Source organism: Psammomys obesus, unplaced genomic scaffold (assembly GCF_907164565.1).
Source record: "Psammomys obesus unplaced genomic scaffold, mPsaObe1.curated_primary_1811, whole genome shotgun sequence".
In the NCBI taxonomy this organism is placed as follows: Eukaryota; Metazoa; Chordata; class Mammalia; order Rodentia; family Muridae; genus Psammomys; species Psammomys obesus.
The window spans coordinates 8,189,963-8,216,790 of record NW_026592666.1 but is presented as its reverse complement, the minus strand read 5'-3'; the positions used below and the strand labels follow the sequence as shown (position 1 = coordinate 8,216,790).

The 26,828-nt window shown below is 47.8% G+C and overlaps 1 protein-coding gene across 1 annotated transcript in view; it reads right to left on the bottom strand.

Moving 5' to 3' along the window:
• Nucleotides 1–26,828, bottom strand: part of Hunk (hormonally up-regulated Neu-associated kinase) — a 105,550-nt gene that overhangs the window by 48,571 nt on the left and 30,151 nt on the right. The window contains exon 2 of the mRNA XM_055614872.1: nt 11,580–11,872. Within this exon, the coding sequence (XP_055470847.1) occupies nt 11,580–11,872 (293 nt within the window). The remainder of the gene's footprint in view (nt 1–11,579; nt 11,873–26,828) is intronic.

Below are 26,828 nucleotides of genomic sequence, written 5' to 3'. Positions count from 1 at the left end.
AGTCTGCTGGGAGCCTTGGGGCTTGACGTGTGGATGAGGGGTGTGTTAATGTCCAGTTGGAGACTACAAGCACATGTTCTCCTCTGAACGCACACATACCTGGGGGAGAAACACAGTCCAGCTTCAGCTCGGGTGAAACAATGCACAGTCCACTTGGAAACAGTTTTTAAAAGGCATCACATCTATCCAAATCCGAGGTCACACTAAACAGAGGCAGCCCCGCCTGCTTTCCTGGTAGGCGGGCCTTGCCCCTCTGAATCAGCGTTTTAGAAAACACATGTATGAATTTCCAGGACAGGGATGGAACTACCCAGTCCTCTTTGGCTACCATTTAGCTTTGAAGTTGCAATATCACATCAGACTATAAAGTTGCATGAAGCCTTGGATCCAATCCCCAACACCACAAAAACAAAAGATGATATGCTGAGATGTTCACACAATTCACCATGCAGCTCTGTCTGGCCGGGAACCCCCTGCGTAGACCAGTCTGGCCTAGGACGCACAGAAATCTGTCTGCCCCTGCTTCCCTAGTTCTGGTGGTAAAGATGTGTGCTACCACACCCAGCCCTAACTTTAAAATTATTAAGTACACATACAAACACCTCACCTCACGTTTCATGAAACAGTGTTACTGCCATTTGTCAAGTCAGAACCAGGGGTTCTTTGGGTCACCAATGTAGCAGCTAGCCCTTCCCGAACTAGCCATCTACAATGGAATACCTTGTTTTCCTTTCTCACACTGCTCACATCTGAGCCTGGGTCCTCGCACATTCTAGCAGGCACCCTCCCCGATGAGTTACACTACTAGTTTACTGTAAGTTTATATCCGTGTGTGTAAATACTCACTTGAAACCCTAAGCCATAAACACCCATTTAAAATCTCCATCAATTAACTGCTCGGCGGGTCATTTCCAATGTAGTCTACATTTCCAATGTAGTCTCTCAAGTGGTCACAACTGGAAGCCATTCTTCCACAAGTCCTGCTGCCATGTCCACTGCCTTCCTCTCCCTTTCTACCTGATTCCTGGGATGCCTGCTGGAGCCTTGGGGCCATCGGGTGACTCAGATTACCCAAAATGTCTCTTCTTTCACTGCAGCTTGGTTGGTGAAAACAGAACAGCTTCCACTGTGCCCCCGTGGTAAAGAGAGGTGCAGAGAGACTATGAGGGATGGTTTCTTTCCCGGAGATAATTAAGACCTTATGTGAGTCTGACTTTTACTCAAGCATTTATGGTAATTCCAACAGGTAGGCCAACACACAATGGCACAGCCATTGTGTGACTCGGTGAAAACTGATTACAGCAGCGGCACTGTTTCAGTCAAAGGCAAAGCCACAGTTTGCCTCAAGTGAAATTAAGCCTCCTGCCTAATGGAAGTCACAGTCAGGCATTAAAGGGAAAAAATGTTCAGAACAAATATCGTGCAGAAAAACAGCTAAAAGAATCAAGGTAAAAAGAAAGTAATTGATACGAATAATAAATCGAAGCTGAGTAATTCTGGGGCCATGAATGCTTAAAGAGAAGTCGGCAATGATTAGAGCAAGCACAGAAAAGAAACACTATAAAAGAAAAAAAAATACAAAAACCAGAGAGAGTTTATAAAACCAAGAGGGGGTATAAAGTATAATTATTCAGTAAAAGGAGAACAGAATCAGCTCAAAGCCACTTCCCACCCAACTCTCCCCAAGTAACCAACTCCAGTCCCCAGGAGAAATGAATAGAGCAAACTGAGTTAGCCAGGGTGGCCCCTCCTTATCCCTTTGCTCAGCTTTCTAGAGGATTCCAGCAGGAAACAGTTTCACTGCTGGGACAACCCAGGGCTAGCAATGGGGGATGAAGCCCCTCTGTGCTAAGTGATCGTGACTGACAAGGTGACAAAAGCATTAACCCTCTCAGGACATTCTTCTCCCCTCCTGCTTTCCCTGATGACCCTTGAGACAAGGGTCTACCCAGTCTGGGGGAAGGCTTTTATTCTTTTGTTTTGAGGTGGGGTGGGGTTGAGGGGTGGGAAGGTGTCTTGCTATGTAGTTCAGTCTGACCTTGAACTTGTGGCAATGTCCCTGCCTCAGCTACCCAAGGGTGGGATTGTAAGTATGAACCACCACCCCTGACTTAACGTCCAGCATTCAAGTGCTATTTTTACCTGACTGCAGCAATTCCTCTGGATTCATGAGCTCTCCAGGCTTAGATCAAAAATATATGGGGGGAAGAAAGATTTTTTTTTTTAATCTTGGGATTTTCCATTTTTATTTTATTTTTTGAAATGGCAGTAATCCGAGAGCTTTTGAGGTTCTTTTTGAAATTTTCTCACACAGAGTTTACCAACTGGATGAGTAGATGTTTTGTTTTTTAATTAATTAATTAATTAATTAATTCACTTTACATCCTGATTGTAACCCCCCTCCCTCCTCTTCTCCTGGTCTCACCCTCCCTCCCTCTTCTTCCTATCCCCCTCCCCTACTCCTCAGAAAAGAAGAGTCATCCCCCTAGCAGCCCACCCCAGCACATCAAATTATATTAGAGTCACAGCCAAACATTGGGTGAAGCTTAGTGAATCTTATAGAAAAGTGAGGTGAAGGATAGAAGAACCTGGAGAGGATAGGAACTCCACAAGAAGACCGGCAGAGCCAACTGGCTGTCCAATGCCAGCTGGCTTTGTCTGTTGTCTGCAGCCCTTGCCTTTGGCAGTGCTCACTTAGGCCAGTTCAAACTTGAGAAGTCCAACTGCTCCTGAAAGAAAGGGCGTTGGCACCATAGCGGTGCCCAATATTTGCAGGCGATGGAGCCCAAGCTCAGCTCACTTCAATGCTCTCAGCTGGAGTAGAGAGCCCTAGAGTCAGCTCACAGGAGTGGAGGGTGGCCATCATAGATCTGCCAAGGCCCACAGGAATGTACACTGCGGTGAAGGTCAGCTACAGTCCTCAGTCAACACCAGTGTCTGCATACCACTTCACCAACTAAATCAAGGGTGCCGTGGCTACCCAAGGTATGTAAGTAGACAAAATTTGTAGGGGAAGAGAAGGTGACTGGGGACCCTGGAGTTTCTGTGCAATTTTTCTACAAACTAAGTCTATCATCTTTTCAAAGTAGCCTTTCTGCTTTTGTGTTAAGAACACACTCGTCTTCCCTCAGGGTGTTCACTGAGGCGCACCTTTCATTACCTCAAGTTATTATCCAAGTCCATTGTGCACAATGGGCCTCTCAAAAACTACCCAGGTACTCATTTATAACCAAAGAGGCCACAAATGAGCCCGAGAAACCACAAAATTAAGGCAACTTCTTGGGCAGAAAAGGAGGATAAATTAACTCATAACATTTTTGCATTTGGATTATGATATACCTTTAAAAAATTACTGCCTTTGCCCAGAAAACCAGCTCCGTCACACTCCTGTGGCCCAAGCGCAAGTGTGGGACCTAGTCTGCCGTCACCACAATGTCTGAATGCTTGGCCACATTAGATGCCAGAGTTAGCCCATGGCACAAGAGGCTCCAGGAGCAGACAGGTGAAGAAGGAAGGCTCGATCCCACTTAGGGCTCCTTGACTGGATTCCATCACTTTCTGAGTGGGAGTGGAAGTGAGGGGATCTTCCTTCCATCTACAATATTAATGAGATGTACATAATTTTAACTGCTCATGGCAGGTGAACCTGAAGCTCAGGGTTAGTTCATGGAAGTCACTTTTTCTGGCCTGCAGGGCTTCAAAGGGGAGTAAGGCTTACTTCACTTATATTGTATCCTCTAGGCTTGTCCATGTTGCCACAAATGACAGTCTGCGGAAGAGCATGCTGTTGGGTATATGTGCCACATTATTTTGTCCATCACCTTTGATGGACACGTTGGCAGTGCAGGCCACTGATGGCTCATTACTTTTCCTTTAGATATGTAACCTAGAGGGTAGTATGTTAAGAGAACTAAAGCCAAACACAAGAAGATAAATACTGCACGTTCCCAGCCATTTGTGGATGCGAAAGAAGTGACTTCCTCTAAAGAGGAGGCAGAACACTGATTTCCAGAATCTGGGAAGGACTGAGGGAGGGAGGGCAGAGAGAGGTTAGCAGCACAGGTACAAAAACACAGAAACCAGATCTGGTGTTCGGCATGGCAGGGTGACCACAGCTGACAATAATCTAGTGTGGACTGAAAAACAGCTTTTGAATCTTCTCAGCACAAGGAAAAGATGTTTGAAACGACGGTTGCTAATTACCCTGATTCGACCCTCACACACTGTGCACACCTGCTAAAACATCACACTGCACCCAAGAAACGTGGGAAAGTATGTGCCAGTTGAAAATGTTTACAGGGAAAGAAAAGTGAAACTTTGTGTACTAAAGTGCAACGGGAGGGCGGGGTGCTTAGGAAAAGCAAGAATGAGGATGGAGCAGGCTGTAGTGCCAGGTGGAGCCGGGGATGGGTTTCTGAGTCAGTGCTGGAGGGGAGGGCATCTTCAGAGCAATGAAAAGATGCCACTGGAAGAGAGTCCAGCGAGGAAGGGGTCAGACAGACACGGGAGATGATGTACCCTCTGCCAACAGGTCAGCTCCAGGGAGAAAGCCACCTGATGCTGAAGCAGGTGTGCTTGGTGGGCCACAGAGATGCACAGTAGACCTACAGGAAGCCTAATCTGCCAACAGGCCCTTTGTTCTAGGTCCTTTCCAAAAAATAAGCCATTCCGAGGCAAGGGCCTCGTGTGTGTCTCCTTTCTTTTCCATCCCCCCAAGCTTTCCTTGCGGCTTTTGAACTTTGGGGGACTGGCCAGAAGGACTTCAGCCATTGCATTCCCAGACAGAGGAGAGAGCCAAGGAGAATTTTGTTGTCATATACATTTGGGTGCTGATTGGGTGGGGACAATTATACAGATCCTGGGGCACATGGGGGCAGTACAGGGGAGGGGAGGGGTGTAGATGCGAGCACGTGTGTGACCACTGTGTGCTTGTGTGCGTGAGTGAGTGCACACTAAAAGCGTACACTCATGTGAAGCATTACATGTATGTGTGTGCATGCATGTGAAAGGAAACAAGCATACATGGGGTACATTCGTACACGTGTGTCCTAGTACACAAAAGTGTGAATGCATTACATGCATACATGTACACAAAATGTACATGTCCGCATGAACAAAAACAAACAGCATCCGTCAGGGCTGCAGAAATGGCTCAGAGGTTAAGAACACAAGCTACTCTCGCAGAGGATCCTAGATTAGTTCCCAGCACCCACTGGGAGGGTGGCTTACACCCACTGAGGAGGCTTACAACCACCTGTAAGTCCAGCTTCAGATGGGCACCTGCGCTTGCTCCTTCCTTCCCTCCCACCCTCCCTATCTCTCTCTCTCTCCCTCTCTTTCACTGTGTGTGTGTCTTTCTCTCTGCTTCTCTCTTTCTCTCACGCATACACACACAGAGTTTACAAAAATTAAATCTGAAAGAAGACAAAATAGCATCCTAAGGAGGGTCTCTTGGTCAAGGCCGTTAGCTGAGTTGGAAATATGGCAATCCTGAGAGAGCACTCTCAGAGGACACTAGTGGCAGCAGTTGTAAAGGTGGATGCTGGAAAAAATTAATTCCACTGAAGATTAGTATTACATGAGTTATCTTGAAGATTTGGGGACAATGAGCTGGGTTCCATGCCCAGCACATACACACATACATACGTACTCGCACACACACATGCACACACATACACACAAGGTAATGTAAAATTGATATGAGAAAGAGGAGCAGCTCCGGAAAAGACTTACAGAGGATAAGCAGTTTGGCGGTGAGCAATTAGTGTTAAGGCATGATCCTCCCAAGGAAAGGCAGAGGGATGGAAGCCAGGAGGGTTAGACCAAACTCAGACAAGATAAAGTTCGGGGAAGAAGGTTTTCCCATGCAGACAGCCACAGATGGATTTTAGTAATAAGCCGAGAATACAAGTGGGGGAAAGCTTCCAACTCCGCAAGGCTACAGGCACTTTGTGGTGAGCTGGAGTCTCTCTGGTTAGGTCTTACCTTCGGCAGTGTGAGACTGAGACCAGGTGACCTGTAACCCTGATTATTTACAAGATGGCATGGTGGTAAAATATATGTAGAGTCTATTAAGCCTGATGTCCTTATTTTAAATGAAAATTTTATTTCCTGTAATGCTCCACAACCAAGTTGCTAATCAGCTAAAAAATAATAATTATTATGATAAATAAAGCAAGTTCACACAAAGTGAACCAAGTACGCCTCTGAAACCCTGGGGACACTATCGAATATTCCAGAAAGAACCTGGGCCTGCCCCCAGGAAAATGCCATCCCACTGTATGCACAAGGCTGATACCAGTTGAATTCATTCCATTTTCCTTCCCAGACCCCTGGGGCTGAGCTCAGGCCTAAGCCACAAGGCCTGGGAATCACGCCCCACACTCCGGGCATACACAGCCCTCTGAAGCACTCAGAACACTTGATAAGACCTACAGAAGCTGCACACTCCCCACACACTGGATGATCCGATATCTTTACAGAACAGACTGGCAGAGACTCAGGACGTCCGAGCCATCCACCCACTGTAGGCTATAAGCAGTGGAGATTGGATAGAGAGGGGCAGTCTGGAAACTCTAAGCCCAAGCTTCTGACAATACGTGTCAGTCCACAAAAGGGCTAGAACCACAGCGTGGCAAAATCTACCATTTGTGACCCTGTTTTTCAAACCCACCTACACACACAGTCTTTGCTCTAGCCAGTGCCTGCAGACAGATGTTTGCTTCCATCTGAAGGCCCCAGCAGTTCCGGGATGTGAGCAGACAGCGATCCCCTCTCACCTGCCTCCCTCTCCCTTTCCCTCTGCTGGTTAAGATTTATGCAACCTGCCCAGGTGGCGCCTGCTTCTTGTCAGCCTCCGGGGAACAAAGGGCCTCTCTTCCCCACTGCTGTCCCCTCAGGAAGGAGGACGTCTTTCCAATGCTGATGAATGAGGAGGGTCAAGGCCCTGGGCAGGGAGGTGCTAACACTTGTCTAAGCACAGGCTGCCGTTCGCCTTTGATCTTGGAGCCCTTTCTTCTGGTCCAGCAGGTCTGCGGCTTGTCTCTTCCTGCTTAGGGACAGCCGGTTTTAGATTACTCTGGAATGCTGTGCCTGTAGACTTTGATTGGAATCTCTTACTGTGAATGACCAGAGGAGTCTCAAATTAGTTTCTCATTGCAGTGTTCTTGTGGGTTCAGGTTAGGAGTCAAGCTCTGTATACAACACGCAATTGTTGGATGGTGATTTCCTGCTGGGAGAGTATTTTGGAGGGCTGTCATAAAACAAACTGAGTTGCTGGGCAATGGCTCAGCGGATGAAGCCCAAATCTGAGAACCAAGCTTGAATCCACAGAAGTCCAGGAGCTTATAGCATCCTCCAACACAAGACCTGCACAGCCAGTGGCATCCCTTCCGACCGTTTCCCGTGGTTCAATCTGTTCACTCACAAATCTTTCCACCCAAGACTCTATGGCTTCTCTGAGATGCTAACTTCTCTTATTTGTTTCAAAAAAAAAAAAAAAAAGCCTAACCTCAAAATAATTTATGAATGTTTCTCCTCCACTACCACATGAAAAAGAAAATTCTCCAACACTGGGGTAAGTGGCGGGGGGGACCAAAGGAATGACAGTCAAAATATGGTGATGGCCCCTAAATCAAAATAACATTAAAAGTCATATGAAATGTTTGAAAGTAGAGACATTTGGATAAAAGACACCTGTGACTATATGATAAGAAATATTTTAGTGGTTGTCTTAGCAACCCGTCTCCCATGCCCATGCAGGGCGACACATGCTAACACGATTTCCAGAGGGCTGGGGAAATAGCTTAGTCACTGCCATGCTTGCTGTACATGCTTTCGAACCTGAGTGCAGGTTCCTGATACCCACAGGAAAGCCAGGCTCGGAGGTGCATGCCTGCAATCACAGCACTGAGGAGGAAGAAACAGAAGGCCGGCCAGCCTAATGTAACCAAGAAAGTCAAGGCTGCGTGAGAGACTGTTTAAAAAAAAAAAAGGTGGAAAAGCAACTGAAAAAAAATCCAATGTCAACCTCTGGCCTGCATATGTATGTGTACTTACACACACACACACACACACACACACACACACACACACACACTCACCGTGACTTCCAGAGAGAAAAAGCAGCTATACTTGTCAGTCTTTCTGCTTTCTCTCTTCTAACTCTAAAAGGCTTAAGCCTGAGCCAGTATTGGATTATAAAGCTATTTCCAAGGAGAGAGAGGAAGAGGAAGAGAGATGGCAAGGAGAGTTTTTAAAAGCGCCCCGTCTCTGCTATCAAAACATTATTAAATTCCTTCCTTTGACATTCTGACAGTAATTGCAGTGAGGGATTGGATTTTGTTAAAATTACTTTAAGGGGCTGTTGAGAATTTCCTGCGGGGGAGACCCCGTGCACCTCACAGGATCCGCTTGAGCTCCCTTTGTTGTCCCCCGTCCTGAGAAGCCTGGCACTTGTCTGATTTTTGGTAGCATGGAACCCTGGGGGGTGGGGGTGAGTGCCATGGAACACTCCGCTGCTTGCAGTTCCCTGGTTCTATTTTCAAATATGACCTACGGAGTCTGTAATCCAAGCCAATTCAGTCGTGATGTTTCTGCCTCTGTCAAACAAAGACAGAGCCAGGCATCCATTCATCATCTCCTTACACAGCTAGGGGATGACTGGGCACACGGCCAAAACCACTGTCACACAATGCACATTCATGGACATTCCCTCCCTTGCTGACCTACAGTCAAGAGTTCTAGCAAAGCATGACTGCCTGAAGTGCGTGACTAAGGCTGCAGGCATGGAGCAGGTCCTCACCTCAGCAGGGAATAATCGACAGGAGTGCTTGGCAGCAAGGCAAAACCAGCCCAGCAAAGCCCTAAGCAACAGGACATCCTCGCAGCTACCCCTGGGTTCAGACACAGCAGGGCAGAGCATCCCATGGTGCCCCAGTCTTACTTCGGGGTACACAGCCCTGTCGACAGGAAGTGCCAGGGTTTACGAGGAAAGTCCTTCACTGGTCAGAAAGGAACGACTTTCAGAAAGATAAGAAGCGGCATTCCAAGATGAATGCTAAGAAAAGACATGTCTCTGCAAAGAGCTGTCACATGACCCAGGAACTCCCCATGAAGAAGGGCTCTCCAGAGCGGCAGACACTTGGCCACCTGAAAACTCCACTACGAACACTTGTCAAAGCATTATCACAATGGCCCCAACAGGAAAGCAACCTAAACGTCCATTAGCAGGCGGAGAGAACAGTAGACCATGGTGTAGCCACTGAAATATTACTCACCCTTGAAAAGGAAGAAAGAACTAATACCATGGAGGAACCTGAAAAGCATTATGCTGACTAAGACACCAGCAACAAAAGACCATGTATTTTATGGTTCCGTTTATGTGAGCTATCTAGAACAGGTAAATCAGAGACAAGCAGTAGATAAAGAGTTAGCAAGAGGTGACAGGAGGGAAGAATGGTGAATGAAGGTCAATAGGAACAAGGCTTCTTGCTGGGGGATAAGAACTATTTTAAAATTGGATGTATTGATGGTTGCCCAGCTCCAAGTACACTTAAAACAATTAAACTGTGTGTTTTATAGTGTGAATTTTACAAGTATATCTCAATTTAACAATATTTAAACATGCATTTAAATGCCTCTGTAGGCATTTATAAATATATACATGCACATTTTATGCCTTGACTTTGCTTTTTAAAATGAGAGTTAAATGACTTTCAATTTTTCTCAGCAACATAGTAATTACTTAAAATCTTTAAAAAGCCAGGTATGGTGGCACATACCTTTAATCCTAGCACTTGGGAGGCAGAGGCAGGCAGGTCTCTGTGAGTTGTGGCCAGCCTGATCTACAGAGTGAGTTCCAGGATAGCCAAGGCTACACAGAGAAACCCTGTCTTGAAAAACCAAAACCAAAACCAACCCAAACAAACAAAAAAACCACCCAGACATTTATTAGAGTCTCTCTCTCTCTCTCTCTCTCTCCCTCCCCCCCCCCCCCCCGCTCCCTCTTTTTCTTTGTCTTTGGTCTGGTTTGGGTTCTTTGTTCTTTTGTTTGTTTTCACTTCTTTTGAGACAAGGACTCACTTTGTAGCCCTGGCTAGGCTGGAACTCATATGGAAATACGGCTGGCCTCGAATTCACAGAGATCCACCTGCCTCTGTCTTCCATGTGTCATTACACCCAGCACTTTTTGTTAAGATTTCATTTTTATTTTTGATTATGTGGGGGGGGGGTGATGTGCATGGGGAGGGGAGATACGAGTTCCGTATCCACAGAGGCCACCAGATCCCCCAGAGCTGAGGATGCCGGCAATGGGAGCCACCCAACACGGGTGCTGCGAACCAAACTTGGGTACTCTGCAAGAGCACCAAGCACTCAATATTTCTTGAAGGGAAATGGGACATGGAAATCTATTTTAAGCCTATTTTTACACAAAGACTTGCACTGTCAGCAACAATAACACCACTATGAATACAATCTCCATTCACTTTCCTTCTACATCTCCCCCCCCCCCAAAGAACGAGCTGGTAAAAGCAAGCTTGGGTTTCATAGTTATCCACAAGGTTCATTAGGCTTCCAGAGACTACCCCTCATTTTAAGGGCAAGTTCACAGTCTGAGTGGTAATTCCAGTCAACAGAATAAAGGAATTCCAGAGCCGCCACCCTCAGACAGAGAACATGACGATACCAGTGAGCTGAAAGCTGTCCACACCATCTCCGCACCACTGTTCTTGGGGCACCTGGCCGACTGGTCCCTTGTGGTGGTGCTTGAGTTTCATGGTTTTTGTTTTGTTCTGTTCTGTGCATGTTCTATTTATTTTTCTAACAATACTTTTGTTTGTTCTTTGAAATGTTCATACATCATACAATGTGCTTTGGCTTTAATTGGCACCTTGACACAATCTCAATGAGGGATCTAGAACAGGTTGGCTGTGGGCATGCCTGTCGGGGGTTGTCTTGGCTAGTGGGGAGAGCCTGCCCACCGTGGGCATTACCATTCCCTGGGCCGTGTAAGTGTGAGGAAGGTGAACAAATCACCACTCAGCAAACACTGCTCTCCACTCTCCACTGTAAACTGTAATATTAGCTGCTTCCAGCTCCTGCTGCCTTTGACAGCCCCACAGTGACAGACATAAAATTTTGAACCTTTTCCCCTTAAGTTGCCTTTGCCAGGGTGTTTCATCATGGCAACAGGAAGTGACGCTAAGATGACTGACTTTGGAAATGATAAGAAGGGTGGTAACCCTTGCCTGGCCCTCACTATGTCCCAAGCACCTTTAGGGCCCTTGCCTAACACCAGCCCCCCAGAGAGACGTGTGTCCTCACTCCCATGTCACAGGTGAAGAGACTGAGCTCAGAGAGGTGACGCGATGTACCCAGAAACAAACAACCCTTACAGAGCCCAGACCCAAGCCTCGGGGCTGTGGCTTTAGATTCAACGATTTGAACCCCTACCCAACTCACAAAAACAGCTCACAGGACAAGGCCACAAAATAATAGTAAGAGAGGCCACACGTGCTAGCCCTCACTAGCAGGGTGCACCGAGTTCGGGCCCAGAGCTGGATGCGCCTGGCGCTCACCTGTGGACCACCCCAGCCCGGTGCAGGTGCTCCACGGCGGAGATAAGCTGCCGGATGTATCTGCGGGCCTCGGCTTCGTCCAGCCGCTTCTTCTCGTAGATCTTGTGCATCAGGTTGCCACCGGGGCACAGCTCCATGACCAGGTAGTAGCTGTTCTCTGTCTCTAAGATGTCCAGGAGCTGTGTGATGTTGGGGTGCCGGATCATCTGCTGGATCTGCCCCTCTCGGCGCAGGTTCTTGGTGACGTAGGTGTCCTTTTTGGCCCTTTTCTTATCGATGACCTTGATGGCTACCTAAGGTGAAGCAGAAAGCAGAGCTGTTGTCAGACACGGTAGGCAAAGGCCATCCTTGTGGGGAACACAGACCAGAGCACGTTCTCTGCAGCAGGGGAAACCTAGATTGGGGGCTAGAATTACTTGGCTGCCTAGAATGTGCAAGGTACCATGAATTAAACAGTTAACATCATGGAAAAAAGAAAAAACTAACTAAAACATCAGGAAAAAAGTTCTTTATTAAAGAAGAAAAAATAGGATTAACTTAAGCCAACCTGAATCTGGGCAACTCAGCAAAGAGTCCACGTCAAACTTGGCTCTCCACAGGATGGGTACAGGGATGAGACACTAATTTCTTCTGGAACTAAGGACTCTGCCGCTTGCTCATAGGGCTCGCTGCCTCCCTTCAGGTGACCCCAAGGCCGCACTTCAGAAGCAGCTACACCTGTACCCTCGTCTTCAGCCCCAGGCACAGTTAGAGGGCCGGGACGGGGCTGCCCTCAGATGCAGCTAACTCAACCTCAGCTCTGCCGGCTCTGCAACCTGCACAGTCTACGTCAGACGGTCTCTGGCAAATCACCTTTCAGGTGACCTCTCAGCCTACTGTTGAGAGTCAGCCTCACATGTCCATCACCCACAGACTGACCACAAGATGACCTTGTCTTAAACACGGGGCAGAAGAAGGATAGAAGGGAAGATTCTATCACCCATACAAATCTGTACTACCCTCACCTCTTTTCCTTTAGGGGGTCACCTCTTCACCCTTCAGGTCCTAAGGCACACCTCCCCCTTGGTCCCCTCCCAGTGTGGCCAGCTGTGAGCAGCATGCCAGTTCATCCTGCCAGAGGCCCATCTCCCCATCTGTCCTTCTCTTGGCTCACTGAGACACTCCCTTGTGCCCAGAACTTCGACCTCCGAAGGACGCTCTGGAACAAAGCTCAGAGCCCCTGGGTGCGGCAGAAGCACGGCCAGCATCCTCTGTGTTTTCTTTCTGAATGGCTAGATCTGTGTCTGTGGCACAGTGCACTGAGGGCAGCTACACCTTGGCGAAACTCTGCACATAGATGCAAGGTGGATAGATACGCTTGCAGTGAGCAGCTCACATAGTAATTTTCCGGACATAGTTCATGATAATTAGAACTTGAGAGCTCATTAACATTGAGCTGGCTGTGGCTATTGATGCTGCACTATGGACTTCAACACACTCACCACACACGCAGGTAATGCTCAGTGGGTGATGGGGATGTTAAAGAGCCTGAGGGTAGAAATAATTTCACAATATCCACACATATCAAAACATCACACCTCACGCAATAAACATAGGCACGTTGTAGCTGTCAATTAGACCTCAGTTGAGCTGCAAAGATACTATTAATAAAAAGAAAATAAGAAAAAGCACGAGCCATAAGCAAATTTAAATTAGCAAGCCTCTGGCCATTCAAAGACAGCCTGGACTAGGGCATCCATGTCCTCACAATTGCATGACCTTTGCCCAGGCCTCGCCTGAGTTCAGTCTACACTCTAGAAACTGAATAGAGGGGGCTGTAGCCCTGGTTTCCGGTTGAAGTGTTTTTGGGTTCACTCACTGTTGTATGCAGAAGCATCTGAACATTTCCTCATCATCCCCACCATGGGCTATCCGGGGTCCAGCCTCTCTCCAGTGTGTGGCCAGACATCCTAAGTACTTCTGCCACCTTCCTGGCACCCTGCCAGACCAACTCTGGAGATGGCTAAAAAAAGCCACCCAAACCTTCCTCACATCCCTGCACACCAAGCCTCTGTCAGGTGTTCAGATGCTCACGGCTAAAGCAGGGCCTGTTGTTGAAGGAGGGTCTTGTGCACTGCGTCTTCAGATGCTGATTTCAGTGCCCTGAGATCTGGTTACTGCCCTGACATGGGCATTGTTCCTAATGTCAACTATCTCCTGTATCCAAGTGATATAGGAATGCTACCCAATTATCCCTGATTGGTTAATAAAGTTGCTAACCGCCTGGGCTGGGCAGAAGAGAGGTAGGCAGAGTTGAGGTTCCCAAGGGATATGGATGGGGTCCAGAGGCCATGAGGGAGGAGGAGAGCAGAAGATGTAACAGGAAAGAGGACAGAGATGGAGAGAACAGAAGGTTACATGGAGTGACATACACCAGAAACATAATGGCCAAGGGCAGCTTGCTCTGAGGACTGGCCTGATGGAGCAGAAGCATCCAAATGAAACATGTGCAAGTATTTGGGATTTTGTATGGGAAGAAGACAAGATAGCTCAGAGGGTTGGTACCTGTCCAGCTCTAATGCTTTAAGGTTTATTGTAAATCTAACAAGTTTCTGTGTCTTTTATTTGGAAAAATAGCTGGTTTAGGAATAACTGCTGCTGTAATAATGTCCTGCATTTAATTAGTATATCCAGAATAATTCATTTTACAGCCTGTTCCTCTGCACCTCACAGAACATTACAAACAATAGTGGCCAAGAGGCTACTAGCCAATGGGATGAATGAAGAGAGAGTAGCTCTGAACCCCCAAGTCTATTATGGCTTCCTAAGAAGCAGCTTCCTCCTAATAGGAAACTGCAAACCCTTTATTGAGAGATATGAAGAACAAACCAAGGGCAATGTGTAATCAGCAAGAAGAACACTGGCTGGAGGAGGCTTACTCTGCTCCTGTCTCACAGCAGGTCACCTTCCTGCCCCACCCTTATATCCCAAGCCAGGGCTTACAGTCCACTGGCGCTAAAGTTACACCCTGGCTGGGTTTGTCTGAAACTCATTCCAGATGCTAACCTCACAGCTGGATCAAGTGCACTTCTTCCTGGCTCCTCTGTGTGTGTGCATTCATACATACATGTGTGTATGTATGCATATGTATTATTCTGGGACTGGAGAGAGGGCTCAAAGTGTTTACCTTGTAAATTGAGGGCCTGAGTTCAATCTCCAGAACCCACTGGGGGGGGGAAGCCTGGCATAGTGGTGCATGTTTGCAATCCCATCAATTGTGAAGCGGAGAGACAGGTATTTCCCTAGGGCTTGCTGGCCAGTCAGGCTTGCCTACTGGGCAAGTTCCAGGCAACTAAGGAACCTTGTCTCAAAACACAAAGGGGAGAGCATCTAAAGCACCACAGCGGCGGCTGACTGGTGGGTGGTCTCCATGAAGACGTGCACACACACACGGGCACCCATATGGACATGTGCACCCTTCTGCACACACATATATGCATGCACATAGATGTGTATTTATTGCATAGACAGACAGACAGACAAGCAAGCAGCAGATATATCTTTGGGGGGATGGGAGGATGCTGAAAAGCCACAACTGAGTTCTGCTTCTGCGTGACTCTGAATGAGTGTGTAATAATGTTTTAACAATGAAGTCTTAAAAGGACCAAAACCAAACAATAATCTAAAAGCTAGCAAAAATATGATCTCTTTTTTTTTTTTTTAATAGAGCACACAGTTACTGTTGGGATAATTTATTTAGCTTATTAATTGCTTGTCCTGGGCTGAATAACAAAGATATTCAGTGCTGACCCGTGGATTGTATGGACATGCCTTTCCTTTGGCTCTGTAGATATGGATAAGGGATATACTGAGGTTAACCAGGGTTACCAGAGTGGGCCAATACACCCCCCCAGTGTTCTTTTGGAATGCAGGCAGAGGGAAATTCAGGCGGGGCACAGCAGAGAAGGTGTGAAGGAGATGGAGAAGGGGTGGGGCCACAGCCAAAGAACACTAGCAACCAACAGAAAGAAAAGAAAAGCCTCAGCATCAACAGAAAGCTTTGCTGGTGCTCTGATTCCAGACCTCTCGTACCCAGAACTGTGACATAGTTAATCTCTCACAATTTTAAGCAGTCAAGTTTGTGGAAATTTGTTACAGCAGCAACAAGGCCCGAATAATTCCCCAGGAGATGGGGAGGGAACATCTTCTGAGACAAGCTTTTAAGAGTACATGGCCAGGCTCCATGCCCACACTCCTTGCAGCCACAGACAAGGCCACCTTCTACCTGCACCCACCTCGCTCCTCTCGGCTCCTAGCCTCTCCTGACAGTTCATATGAGCCCCCACAGGCCAGAGACCAGTCTCCCAGGGAATTCTGGATTCTGCGTTAAGAGCTAACACTAGCCATCGAAGGTTCCTCTTTGTATCATGATCTATGTCCTAATAAACCTCAAGGTGGCCCAAAGACTCTATGCAGAAAGTACACATCACACCCTTACCATACCATCCCTCCTGGCTCAGTAATGCAGCATGATGTTGGGAACAGACTGTGACACTCACCATCACTGGCTACTGGGAAGGGGTATCGCACCATACACTGCCAGCCCAGGAAATGACCCAAATGTAAAATGGTGATGTATACTTTTTTATTGACTGGGGATCACCTTTGTCAAATAACCGTAAATTGAACCATTGTATGCCAAAGAATGTCTACATTTTCTAACCATCTCCAGCTCTCTCAACAACTTGGAAGGGAATAAAAGGCAATGGCATGACTCACAGCAGGGAGTACCCCAGATGACTCAAGGCAGGGAGCACCTCAGATGACTCATGCCAGGGAATACCACAGGCCTTCCCCTCCAGCCATCACCTCAGGCCTTCCTTTGAGCTGTCTCACAGAGGTCCATGGTAATAATAGCATGGAAACAGGTTCATATCCCAAGCCCTGGACCTGCAGATGTTGTTTAAGACAGGGGTCTTGGTCAACATGATGGCACTTGAGATGGGAAGGTTGCCCTGCATCAGTGGAAAGGATGAAAAAGATCAGACAGGCACATGAGGAAGAAGGTTATGCTGGGGAGAGGGATACAACGACTAATACAGCCACCAGGGAGCGAAGCAAAGCAAACCCTTCTCAAGGGTTTTGCTGGCGAGGAGATGGCCCTGTTGTCATCTTGATTTGGAACCAATGGAGTTGATTTTGGAGTTTGGATCTCAGATACTGGAGAATAATTTCCTGTTGTTCCCAGCCACCACGTCGGTGGTAATTTGTCACAGCAGCCCAAGAAACTAGCATCATATGTCACCACCACATGACATCTTATTTCCCAGTTCTACTAGCTGAGCAGCCCTAAGAGAACACCCTGAAGGGCTAAAGCCACCTCAGGGAGAGAAGGCTGCCAATTTTGCAACCTCTCCATCCTTAAAAAAAAAAAAAACAAAACAAACAAAAAAACACTGGAAACAACCAATCTTGCTAACATTTCACTCAACACTGACAGACTCCAAACTGATAATGAATGCTTAAATGTGGAACGTGATTCTGATTACACAGAACCATTTAATCAACTGCATGTACAACAACTGAAGTGGGAAACAAACTGAATGGGAATTAAGGGAAAGGCAATCAATGGCCGATACAGGGAGGTCTGGGGTTTGATATGATGGTAATCAGAGATCTGTAGGAAAAAGTCTAACACCCATTCCATCCAGATAAAAGCCAATGTAGACATGGGTCTCTGCCTGAAAAAGAAAACCGTGTTAGGTAGGAGAGTTTTAGAGGAAAAATGTGTTACCAAATAACTATAAAATAAGCAAGTCTACCATGTTCTAGACGCTGGGAGAAAGTACAACAGTGGCTGAGACCACTACAAAGCCAATGAGGGTCAGGGGCCTGGCAATGCTGTGTAGGAAATTGGTGTGTGTATGAAGAAGGTCAAGGGACAACCTAAGCTCCTGTCTCCCTGAGAATCACAAGAAAACCAGTTCTCTGAGGTCAGTGAACCCAAGGATCCGAGTGGCAAAGGCTCTGAGAATTTTACCGCGGTGTCTACTTTAAGTCTAGAGGTGTCTCTGTGACTAAAAGCACTGGATGCTCTTGCAGAGGACCCAGGTTCGATTCCCAGCACCCACACCGTGGCTCACAACCCTTATGGGGCTACAACACCTTCTGGCTCCTGCAGGCACCAGGTACACACACGTGGTGCACAGGTATCCACGCAGGCGAAACACCCATACACATAAAATAAAAAATGTTAAACGACAAAAGAGGAATCTATATTCAAAGATGGCCCTATATTCCCAGCATGCTAAGCGGCAGAGCTGTGCACAGGTATAATGCACAGCAGCGGAAAGAGGATTACTCATAAGAAACAGCTTGCTTCACAGGACTGTAACCTCCCACCTCCCTTCCTCTTTCCCTGTCCAAACAAACCCAGAGCCCACCCAAGATGGCTGAAATCATCAAATCAACATTCAAGTAATGAGATAAGCTCACTAGAAAGAATAGAAACCCCCTTAAGATTAGTAAAAATTAAAACAGGCAGAGCTAAAGGAGAATAGGAGAAGGCTTGGCCCTGCATGGAATCCAGAAGGAAAAAGACCTGTCACAGAAAGGAAGTCCACTGCCTTTGTCCTATTTTTTAATTATTTTTTTTATTTATTACAGTTATTCACTTTGTATCCCAGCTGTAGCCCCCTCCCTCATCCCCTCCCAATTCCACATTCCCTCCCTCTTCTCCTTATATGCCCCTCCCCTGGTCCACTGATAGGGGAGGTCCTCCTCTCCTTCTCTCTGACCCTAGCCTACCAAGTCTAGACTGGTTGCATTGTCTTCCTCTGTGGCCTGGTAAGGCTGCTCCCCACTCAGGGGGAGTGATCAAAGAGCCAGCCACTGAGTTCATGTTGGAGACAGCCCCTGTTCCCCCTCCTAGGGAACCCACTTGAGCACTGAGCTGCCATGGACTACACCTGTGCAGGGGTTCCAGATTATCTCCATGCATGGTCCTTGGTTCGAGTATCAGTCTCAGAAAAGACCCCTGGGCCAAGGTTTTTTGGTCCTGTTGTTCTCTTTTGTCCTATATTTTAGGGGCGATAATGTAAAGGTCATCAGATGGGGCTGACATCACAGGTGAACACAGTAATGGTCCACAGTTCCACAGGCTAGGTCTCTAAGTACACAGAGCGCTTCGTACGGTCTCCTGCACCTCGTAAGCACTCCTTAAACTCATGCCGTTATAATCACCACTTTCCTGTCAATGAATCAGCCTGCAGAGCTCAAGAAACCCCACAGGCGTGGCCTATAAACAAGAAGCCCGACCCGCCTTTCAGTGATTTGAAATCTCCGAAACGGTCTTGGTCTTCTTCTCGGGCCCGAGGCAGTGCTCTATCAGCCCAGTCTCTCCCGTCTATAAAGACTGACTTGGCTGAGAGCGTCGGCACTCTCAACAGAGTGCTAACAGAGCTAACAGCGTCTCCAATCCATCCTTCTCCTGGATTCTCCAGTCTTTAAAACTCTCATTCTCAAGCCAGGTCCAGAATGATGTACCAACTCCCTAATGAGGAAACTTGGGTATAAAATGAGTCTTCCGCGTGGCTGAAAGGAAAATAGACTCTTTTTAACATCACAGAGGCATACACACATTTTACACATTTCACCGTGAATGCTGGGTTTCAGGGAGTTCGTGCCTTCATCAAAACGCTTTTGTATTGTAACGTTTTAAAGATCTAACCGCTCAGGGAACAGAGGCCTCACAACTCAATTTCCTTTTACGGGGAAATGAGCCCCAAAAAGCTTTTGGTTCAGAGCACTTTGGTTTCTTAATGGATATTATCTGCTAAACTGAAATTAATCTTTCGTACCTTAATGAACAGGCATTCAACATTAAAGCACACTGCACACTGGCAGGTAACAACTATGATCCCTAACTGACTCACGAGTTCGCAAGCTTGCTTGCAGGGGCAGCCTAGACTATTCGCGGTGGCTTGAAGTTACTAACACTTATAAAATAAATTGCCCTTCCTTGAATGCATAAGTTGAGGTCCAGCATGACTATACTTGGAGGCGGGACTTTGAAAGAGGAGGTTAAAAGTAAAGTGCTGTTGGGTCCATATGAAGCCAGAACACAGAGCCCTAGTTTGTCACTCTTTGCTCTACGCAGAAAAGGCCATGGGAGGACACTGCAAAGAGGGAGACAGGCCTGAAGGTGGAGCCTGCCAGCACTCTGCCACTCTCAAGCTTCTCAAGCCACAAGAAAATAACTATTTTATTTAAGCCACATGGTCTATGGGTTACCATTACGGAGCCTACGCAGGCAAATGGGCCACAGACATCTTAAAGTTTTACAGGGTTCCACACAGGAACCTGCTCAGTCACCAAGGGGCAGTTATCAGAGCTCCTCTCCTGCCCTCAGCGTGCTTGACACAGGCAACCCAGGACGCCTAGCACCAAGGTTCAGCACTGGCAACACTCAGGATCCAAGCTGGCCAGAAGACGTCTCACCGTGTACCGCTCCATGGCTTGGACCTCTCAAGCCACCCTCACTGGTTTAAACAGTGGAGAATGGATTATAATGCCTGCCTTCCAGGATGCTAGAGAGATAAATGAACGCTTGACGGGACAATTGCCAGATTCCTGTCAGGGCTTTTGTGTTTTGCACAAGAGGAGAAGGTGAAAACATAAGGCAGGGAGCAATCCAACTTCCCCACCCTGTGTAACAGCCCCCCAGTTCCCTGTGCCATGAGAGACGGAATCCGGCATCCCAATTCCCTCTGGCCCCGTATTATCTTCCTCCCAGGCCTAGCGCCTCCTGCTTCTCCTGCTACCAGAGCCTCTGGTCTTTAGACCTGGCGACTTTTCTCACCTAAGGGAGGTACCTGCCCCCTCCTCTACTGCCCTGCATCTGATGATGGCCACAGGAGATGATTGACAGCACCGTTCTGCTTCCCATGAGTTGTAATGCACCTACCGCCATCTGCGTGTGGATCTTCCAAAGGCCCTTCAACCCTGTCACCTCTGCCTGCACCTTCCACATATCCACAGGCTGTTCCAGCTGGCAGCCTCACCCATCTCCCTCCCATCCCTAACTCCATCCCTAATCAATCATCAAGGCCTGCCAGCTCCACCCCTTAAGTCTCCCTTATCCCTTCCTCCACCTCTCCACTACACTGACCTGGGTCATACTGCCCTGATAATATCTTCATCTCTCCCACTCTGCTCCCCACTCACCCTGGCCTGGAAATTCCTCCCCCACACACGGTGCTCCCAACTCCCACTCCCCTCTCAGAATCAGGTTACACTTTCCATCTCAGCTCCATCACCCTGCTCCCCCTCCCTCTCTGTCACACCACACACAGAGAGAGGTGGGCAGAGAAAGTGGGAGAGGGAAAGGGGACTGGCCACTTCCCACAGAAATTGGGTTTGGCCTTCCAGCACTTAGTGAAGTACTTAGGGTCAACACGAAATAAGAAGAAGGGAAGGGTAGAAGGCGGGTGTGAGTCAATAGATGTGCTGGATACATAGAAAGAAGGATGGACGGATGGACAGACGGACAGATGGAGGAATGTGGGGGGGGGGAGGATGGGTGGCCAGGTGGGTGGGTGGGTGGATGGATGGATAGTGGATGGGTAGAAGGAAGGATGTAAAAATCCACCAATACTCCACAGAGAGCTAGTATGTTCTTGGTGACATCTATGACTGCCTGGAGAAAGCTAAGCATTCGAGGCCCCAACTTCCTAAACTGTAACAGAGCAGAACAACACCTTTGCTGCATCCATGGAAAATGGAATAGTGAATAGCACCTGTGGACGTGGACTCCGCTAGTGGATGACTATGATGAAGATGTCACAGAACCCCCTCTAATGAACATCCCATTCTGAGAGAGTCTCCTGCATCCTAACTACTACACTACCAAAGCACCCACAACCCACGTAATCAGGCCTACTTTTCCCCGTAAGTCCCAGGACTTCAATAAAAGTGCTTTCTTAAAGGCACACAATTCTCTCACCCCACTCCCTCCCAGGCTCTGGGGTCAGTCCTGCTTGAGTGTTCTCATCCTTCAGAGCCCGCACTCTTCCTAGAACCCAGACCTAGCACCACTCCCCATGTGCCCAGTGCCCAGCTGTATCAGGGGCTCAGTAAGCATGCTCTCAACTACAGATTTGAAGGAAGGAGGAAAATGAGGAAGGATGGACAGACAGATGACCCCACCACAGCCCTTCCACAGTCAAATATGTGCTCCATGGCTCTACTTCCAACAGGACAGCAGAATTTGCCTAGGCTAAATGTTAATTCTAGGAAGTGGGTACACAGAAACAGATCAGCTCTGGATGAGTGTTAGCAAAGAGACGTAGGACCACTGCCAAGTTCAAGAGCAGAGCCAGCCAGCCTTCCTGCAGCTGGGTAGTCTCGCTCCTGAAAGTGTAGCTAAGAGTTGAGGCTGAGTCATGAGAGAAGAGGACTGAAAACTCAAATCACCAGCATAAAATCAGGAGCTCCAGGAATCCCACCCTGAGCCCGGAGGGAATCTCATTGTTCCCATCCTGCCCCCTTGTGCCCTCCAAAGCCCCTCCCCCACAATAGTTACCTCTGGATTGTATCTCAGCCAGATGCCTTTCTACATCCCAGACTACCTTAGTCTCCTCAAAAGCAGCTCATTTAAGGATACAGGAAAGCTACTAAAAAGCCAAGTCCATGTGAGCACACCCAGACCCCCCATTTTTCCAAGAAGAAGAGCCAGTGTCCCAATGATGCCTGCACAGCCCCATCTCAGCCACCCCTATCTGTCCTTGCCTCCCCCAGCTGCCATGCTGACTGGGCCCTCAGCTGTTTCTCAGGCCACACAGGAAGACTGCTCCAGAGGCCTTGACCACATGCCCACTCCCACAGCTTGGGAGACTTTGAACAAATGTTTTCTCTTATAGAGACCACCTGTGGACTCGAATCCCCTAACCTCTGTCCTATCCTCCCACCCTCCAGGCACTTATCACCTCTGCAATCCATTGGCACGCACAGAAGACAGGCTGTGCCACAAGCTTAGGAAAGATGGCCACTGTTCCTTTACTGGCATGTTCTCAGCATCCTGCACAGAGCAGGCACTCAAGTCAGTGTTTCTGCAAAAGCCTGAGGGAAGGAGGGAAGGAAGGAAGAAATCCAAGCAAACTTGGTTAAAGGAGGAAGGTTCTGGAACCTAGAACTTCTTTAGGTTGAATCTATCCCTTGACAAATGTATAGGCTGGGTCTCCAGTGTGACTTTATATTTGGAGAAAGTTTCAATGGGAAATCAAGGTTAAATGAGGTTCTAAGAGGGGGGTCCTCAATCCACCAAGACTGATGAGTTCATAAGAGGGGACACTGGTCATGTGCACAGGTAATGTTAGAGTTAGGGTCAGAGTCTGGGCCCTGGTGGCCCTAACATGCTTAGACCAGCACCATCAATAGGCCATTCGAACAATGAAGAACACAGAAAAGAGATCTACTCAATTAGACCACATTAGAAGGAGGAAGAAATAAAGAGGTCCAGTGACCTCCAAGCCCATTCCAGGGGTCCTGACACAAGGGCTGGGTTTAAATACAAGTCAAGAGCCATGTGTAACAAAGCTGTCCTGGTCAATGTGTGTCCCACCCATCACTGGCTGTCATCACTCAGTTCAGGGTCTCTCCTGCAGGGCTCTGACGAGTAGTCAGAACTGGGTGAAGAAGTCTCTCTCTGGTGAAAAGCCTCCCCCCACCCCACAACTGGCGCATGACTGCAGGTTTTTCCTTTTCTTAGCTTGAGACTCCTGGGGAAATTCCAGTTTGAGGGAAACCATTGTATCAATATTCTGATCACCAAAAGAAAGGACTCTTTTTTACAGTACCTTTATCCCTGTCAGGACAGTTAACAGAAGGCCATGTGAGGACACAGCCATCTGCAGGATGAAGAGAGGCCTCAGGAGAAACCAAACCTCTTGCTCCTGAACTTAAAGCAATGGCTGGACCGTGAGAAAGCAAAGGCCAGGACTGTTTTCCCGACCTATCCTAGGATGCTTATGAACCCTGAGCAAGCTAACAGGTTGCTAACACCACCCTCGTAAACCTCCTTTGGTACAGTGAAATCTGGGTGGCCATGCAGCAAGAAATCAGCAAAAAGAGAAGCTCCCCAGTGACAAGGAGCTCACCATTCTGCCTCTCCAGCCCCAGCCAGAATTCAGTGTAAAAGGCTGAACACTGGCATGGTTAGCATGACCCAGTGGGGAGTTCTGAAAATCAATTGGCTTCATGCCTTCTTCCCCAGAAACTGTGTGTATGCGCATCCGACTGGAACGTGCTCCTGTGTGGATGAGACTTATTTAACAGGAAGCAGAAAATATCCTCTGTTGCCTTCATAATTAATTTCAGTGTTGCTCAGATTCCCAGAGAAAGAGATGCCAGACAGCAAACAAACACGACTGTCTTTTACAGAGACCCACTAATTGCTGTTGTTTATGTAGCTGAATGCGGCTGCCCCTGACCCCCTGGATCCCTGCTGCACCCCCACCCTACCCCCTGTGGCTGCTAGCTGAAATTTACCCCTTTGTAAGTGAGGGGAGTAAGTGTCTTCTCCCCCAGAGTGGGGGAGAGATTTCCTTCCCCAGATGAAACCGCAGAGCTCATTACAACAGATCACCCGACAACTGACATACCCAGCACCGGGCAAAAGCAAAAGCCTCGACTCTATTTGAAGGGAAAAAACATAATCAGCCACTGCAAGGCTGGCAAGCCCTCCCACGCCCACACCGTGGCATTCGGAAGCTACTTTCCTGGGGTTACTCTGTGCACACTCCACTCCAGCTCTAAATTATTGGGCAAATCACCTTGGAAACACACCCCACTGGTGGGAAACAAGAAACTAGAACCTGCTGGACTGGAGAAAAGAAAAAAAGCAAACCAGAGATAGCACGGCAAAGGCTGGACTGCAGACATAGGTGCCCTGCAGTGCCTGGAAAGCAATGATAAAAGAACCAACGCCAAGTCAACCTGAGCATGCACACAGTAGGTCTCAGGAAACCGGAGCATCTTATGGGGAGATGGGGTGCTAATGAGATAAGGATGCAAGTGTCATTTCTCTTTCATGATACAGGTCTGTAGAGGCCACATGGTCTTTCTGCGTACGTCCTACCCTAAAGCCAGTTCATAAATACTGTAGCTAAATACTGCATTCTGGTTGTCTCAAGTCCCCATCAGTTCACCATCAGCCATTTCTGCTCCTTTTTTTTTTTTCCTGTCTCAGCCTTATATTATCCAGAGACTAAACAAATGGCAACAGAAGGGAAGTCTTGATTGTACAACTGAAAGCAAAGATCCAAGAAATGGAAAAGGTATTGGGGTGGGTTGACAGAGCAACAGTTCCCAGGCCACTGAACTAACTAACTCATAGAGATTAGCGGCAACCCCACTGCTCGAGGCTACCTCAAGGTGAGCATCCTGACCCCACATTCCCTATACACCATCCCGAAGACGGTGACCATGACTGACCCTCCCAGAGAAAAGTCCCCTGGGTTCTATGAGACTATGTTTTCCTCATCTACTGCTTCAGTGACTCCCCTCCCTCCTTTCTCTTCCTCAACAGCCAACTATCTTCTTCCAGAACATTCCATCTGGGCTAGTCTCCTGCAAGGCTGCATGCCCGGCACTTGCTCTCAGCCCTCTCCACGTTCCTATCCATCACACACTGAGGTTGAAGAGTTGTTCTTAACTGCTGGTGACAGGAAATCTTTAAACAAGTTTCCTCAGTAAGAAAAGTGAAATTTTTCATGATATGGTATCAGCCCTGATCCCCGCCCCTTTCATTTTATTTTTCTTGGAACAAATTTTATTTCAACTACTTACATTCTATCAGTTTTTGTTTGCTTCCACTGTTTTTGTTCAAATAAAGTTATCATTCTTTAAATGCTTTTGCATAGTTGTCATTGTGAAACATCAACTATTTTGTTTATTCTCTATTTTATATAACTGTGTGTGTATGTGTACAGAGTTTGCCTGTGTGTGTGTATCTATATATATACATGTACCACATGCATGGATGGTGCCTGAGGCGGTCAGAAGAGAGTGTGGGGTCGCTTAGAATTGTGAGTTACAGATAGTTATGAGCCACCATGTAGGTGCTAGGAACCAAACCTGGATTCTCTGCAAGAACAAAGGTGCTCTTAACTGCTGAACCATTTTTTTCCCCAGCCCCTGTATTCAGAATTGGTTTGGTTTGGTTTGGTTTGGTTTGGTTTGGTTTTACTGTATGACAGCCCTGGCTGTTCTGAGCTCACTCTGTAGACAGACAGATCCTCCTGCCTCTGCCTCTGCTAGGATAAAGCCATGCCTCCCACCCCCACTTGTATTCAAAATTCTTAATGGGCTATCTTACAAGTTCTTTGTCATACAAGGCCTTGGAACTCTGACATGTGCTATATACTTCAACAGCACATTTTATACCCAGGCACATGCCATCTGTGGTTAGAGGAAACTACAGGGGTAAGGAGGTTCTAATGGGTTTGTATAAACCAATTGTTCCCTAAGCCCAGGTCTCAGCACACTGCCTGCCTAAGACCCAGAACTCAGCCAGAAAGTCAGGCCAAGGCATGAGGGGATGAAGAAGCTTCTCATATGCAATCAACGGGCCCTAAAAATACTTGGCACTCAGATCTCGGGTCAGTGTCCCAGAACTGAGAAACCCTAGCCAAGGCTCTTCCCCTCCGGTGATGCGGGAATAACAAAGGCAGTCAAGGTATAACTGCTGTGCTGGGTACATGGCGATCACCACCCATTGTCTCCTGAGGGACGGACATGAGGGCTACAGGAAAGGAAGGATGAAGTCCACACAGCAAGTCAACAACTCACAGCAGGGGGCTTCCTGCCCATCCCACTGCCTAAGTCCCATCTAAATCACCTGCCAAGCCCTGTGCTGCGTTCTTCAGAAAGGGAAAAGAAGGCCTTTCGCCCGCCTCTGCTCTGATTTATCCATGTGCAATTATGGTGTCAGTCTGAATAAAGCGGAATTTGTGTTCCTGCAAGGCCTCCATAAATCCTCCTGGCCTCCTTTCCGCTCCACGGAAGACTAAATGCTCCGCTTTGGAGAAAAAGCAGATAACAGCTCAGGAAGGGCACAGAATCCATAAGCAGCAGAGAGGGGAACTGTGGCAGAAGGGCCTATTTAGGTGCTTCTGTGACGGGGGGGGGGGGGGGGGGGGCCGCCCTCTGTGCCCTTCCTGACAAATAGGCTGCTCCTTCTCCAAAGCGGAGCATTTAGTCTTCCGTGGAGCG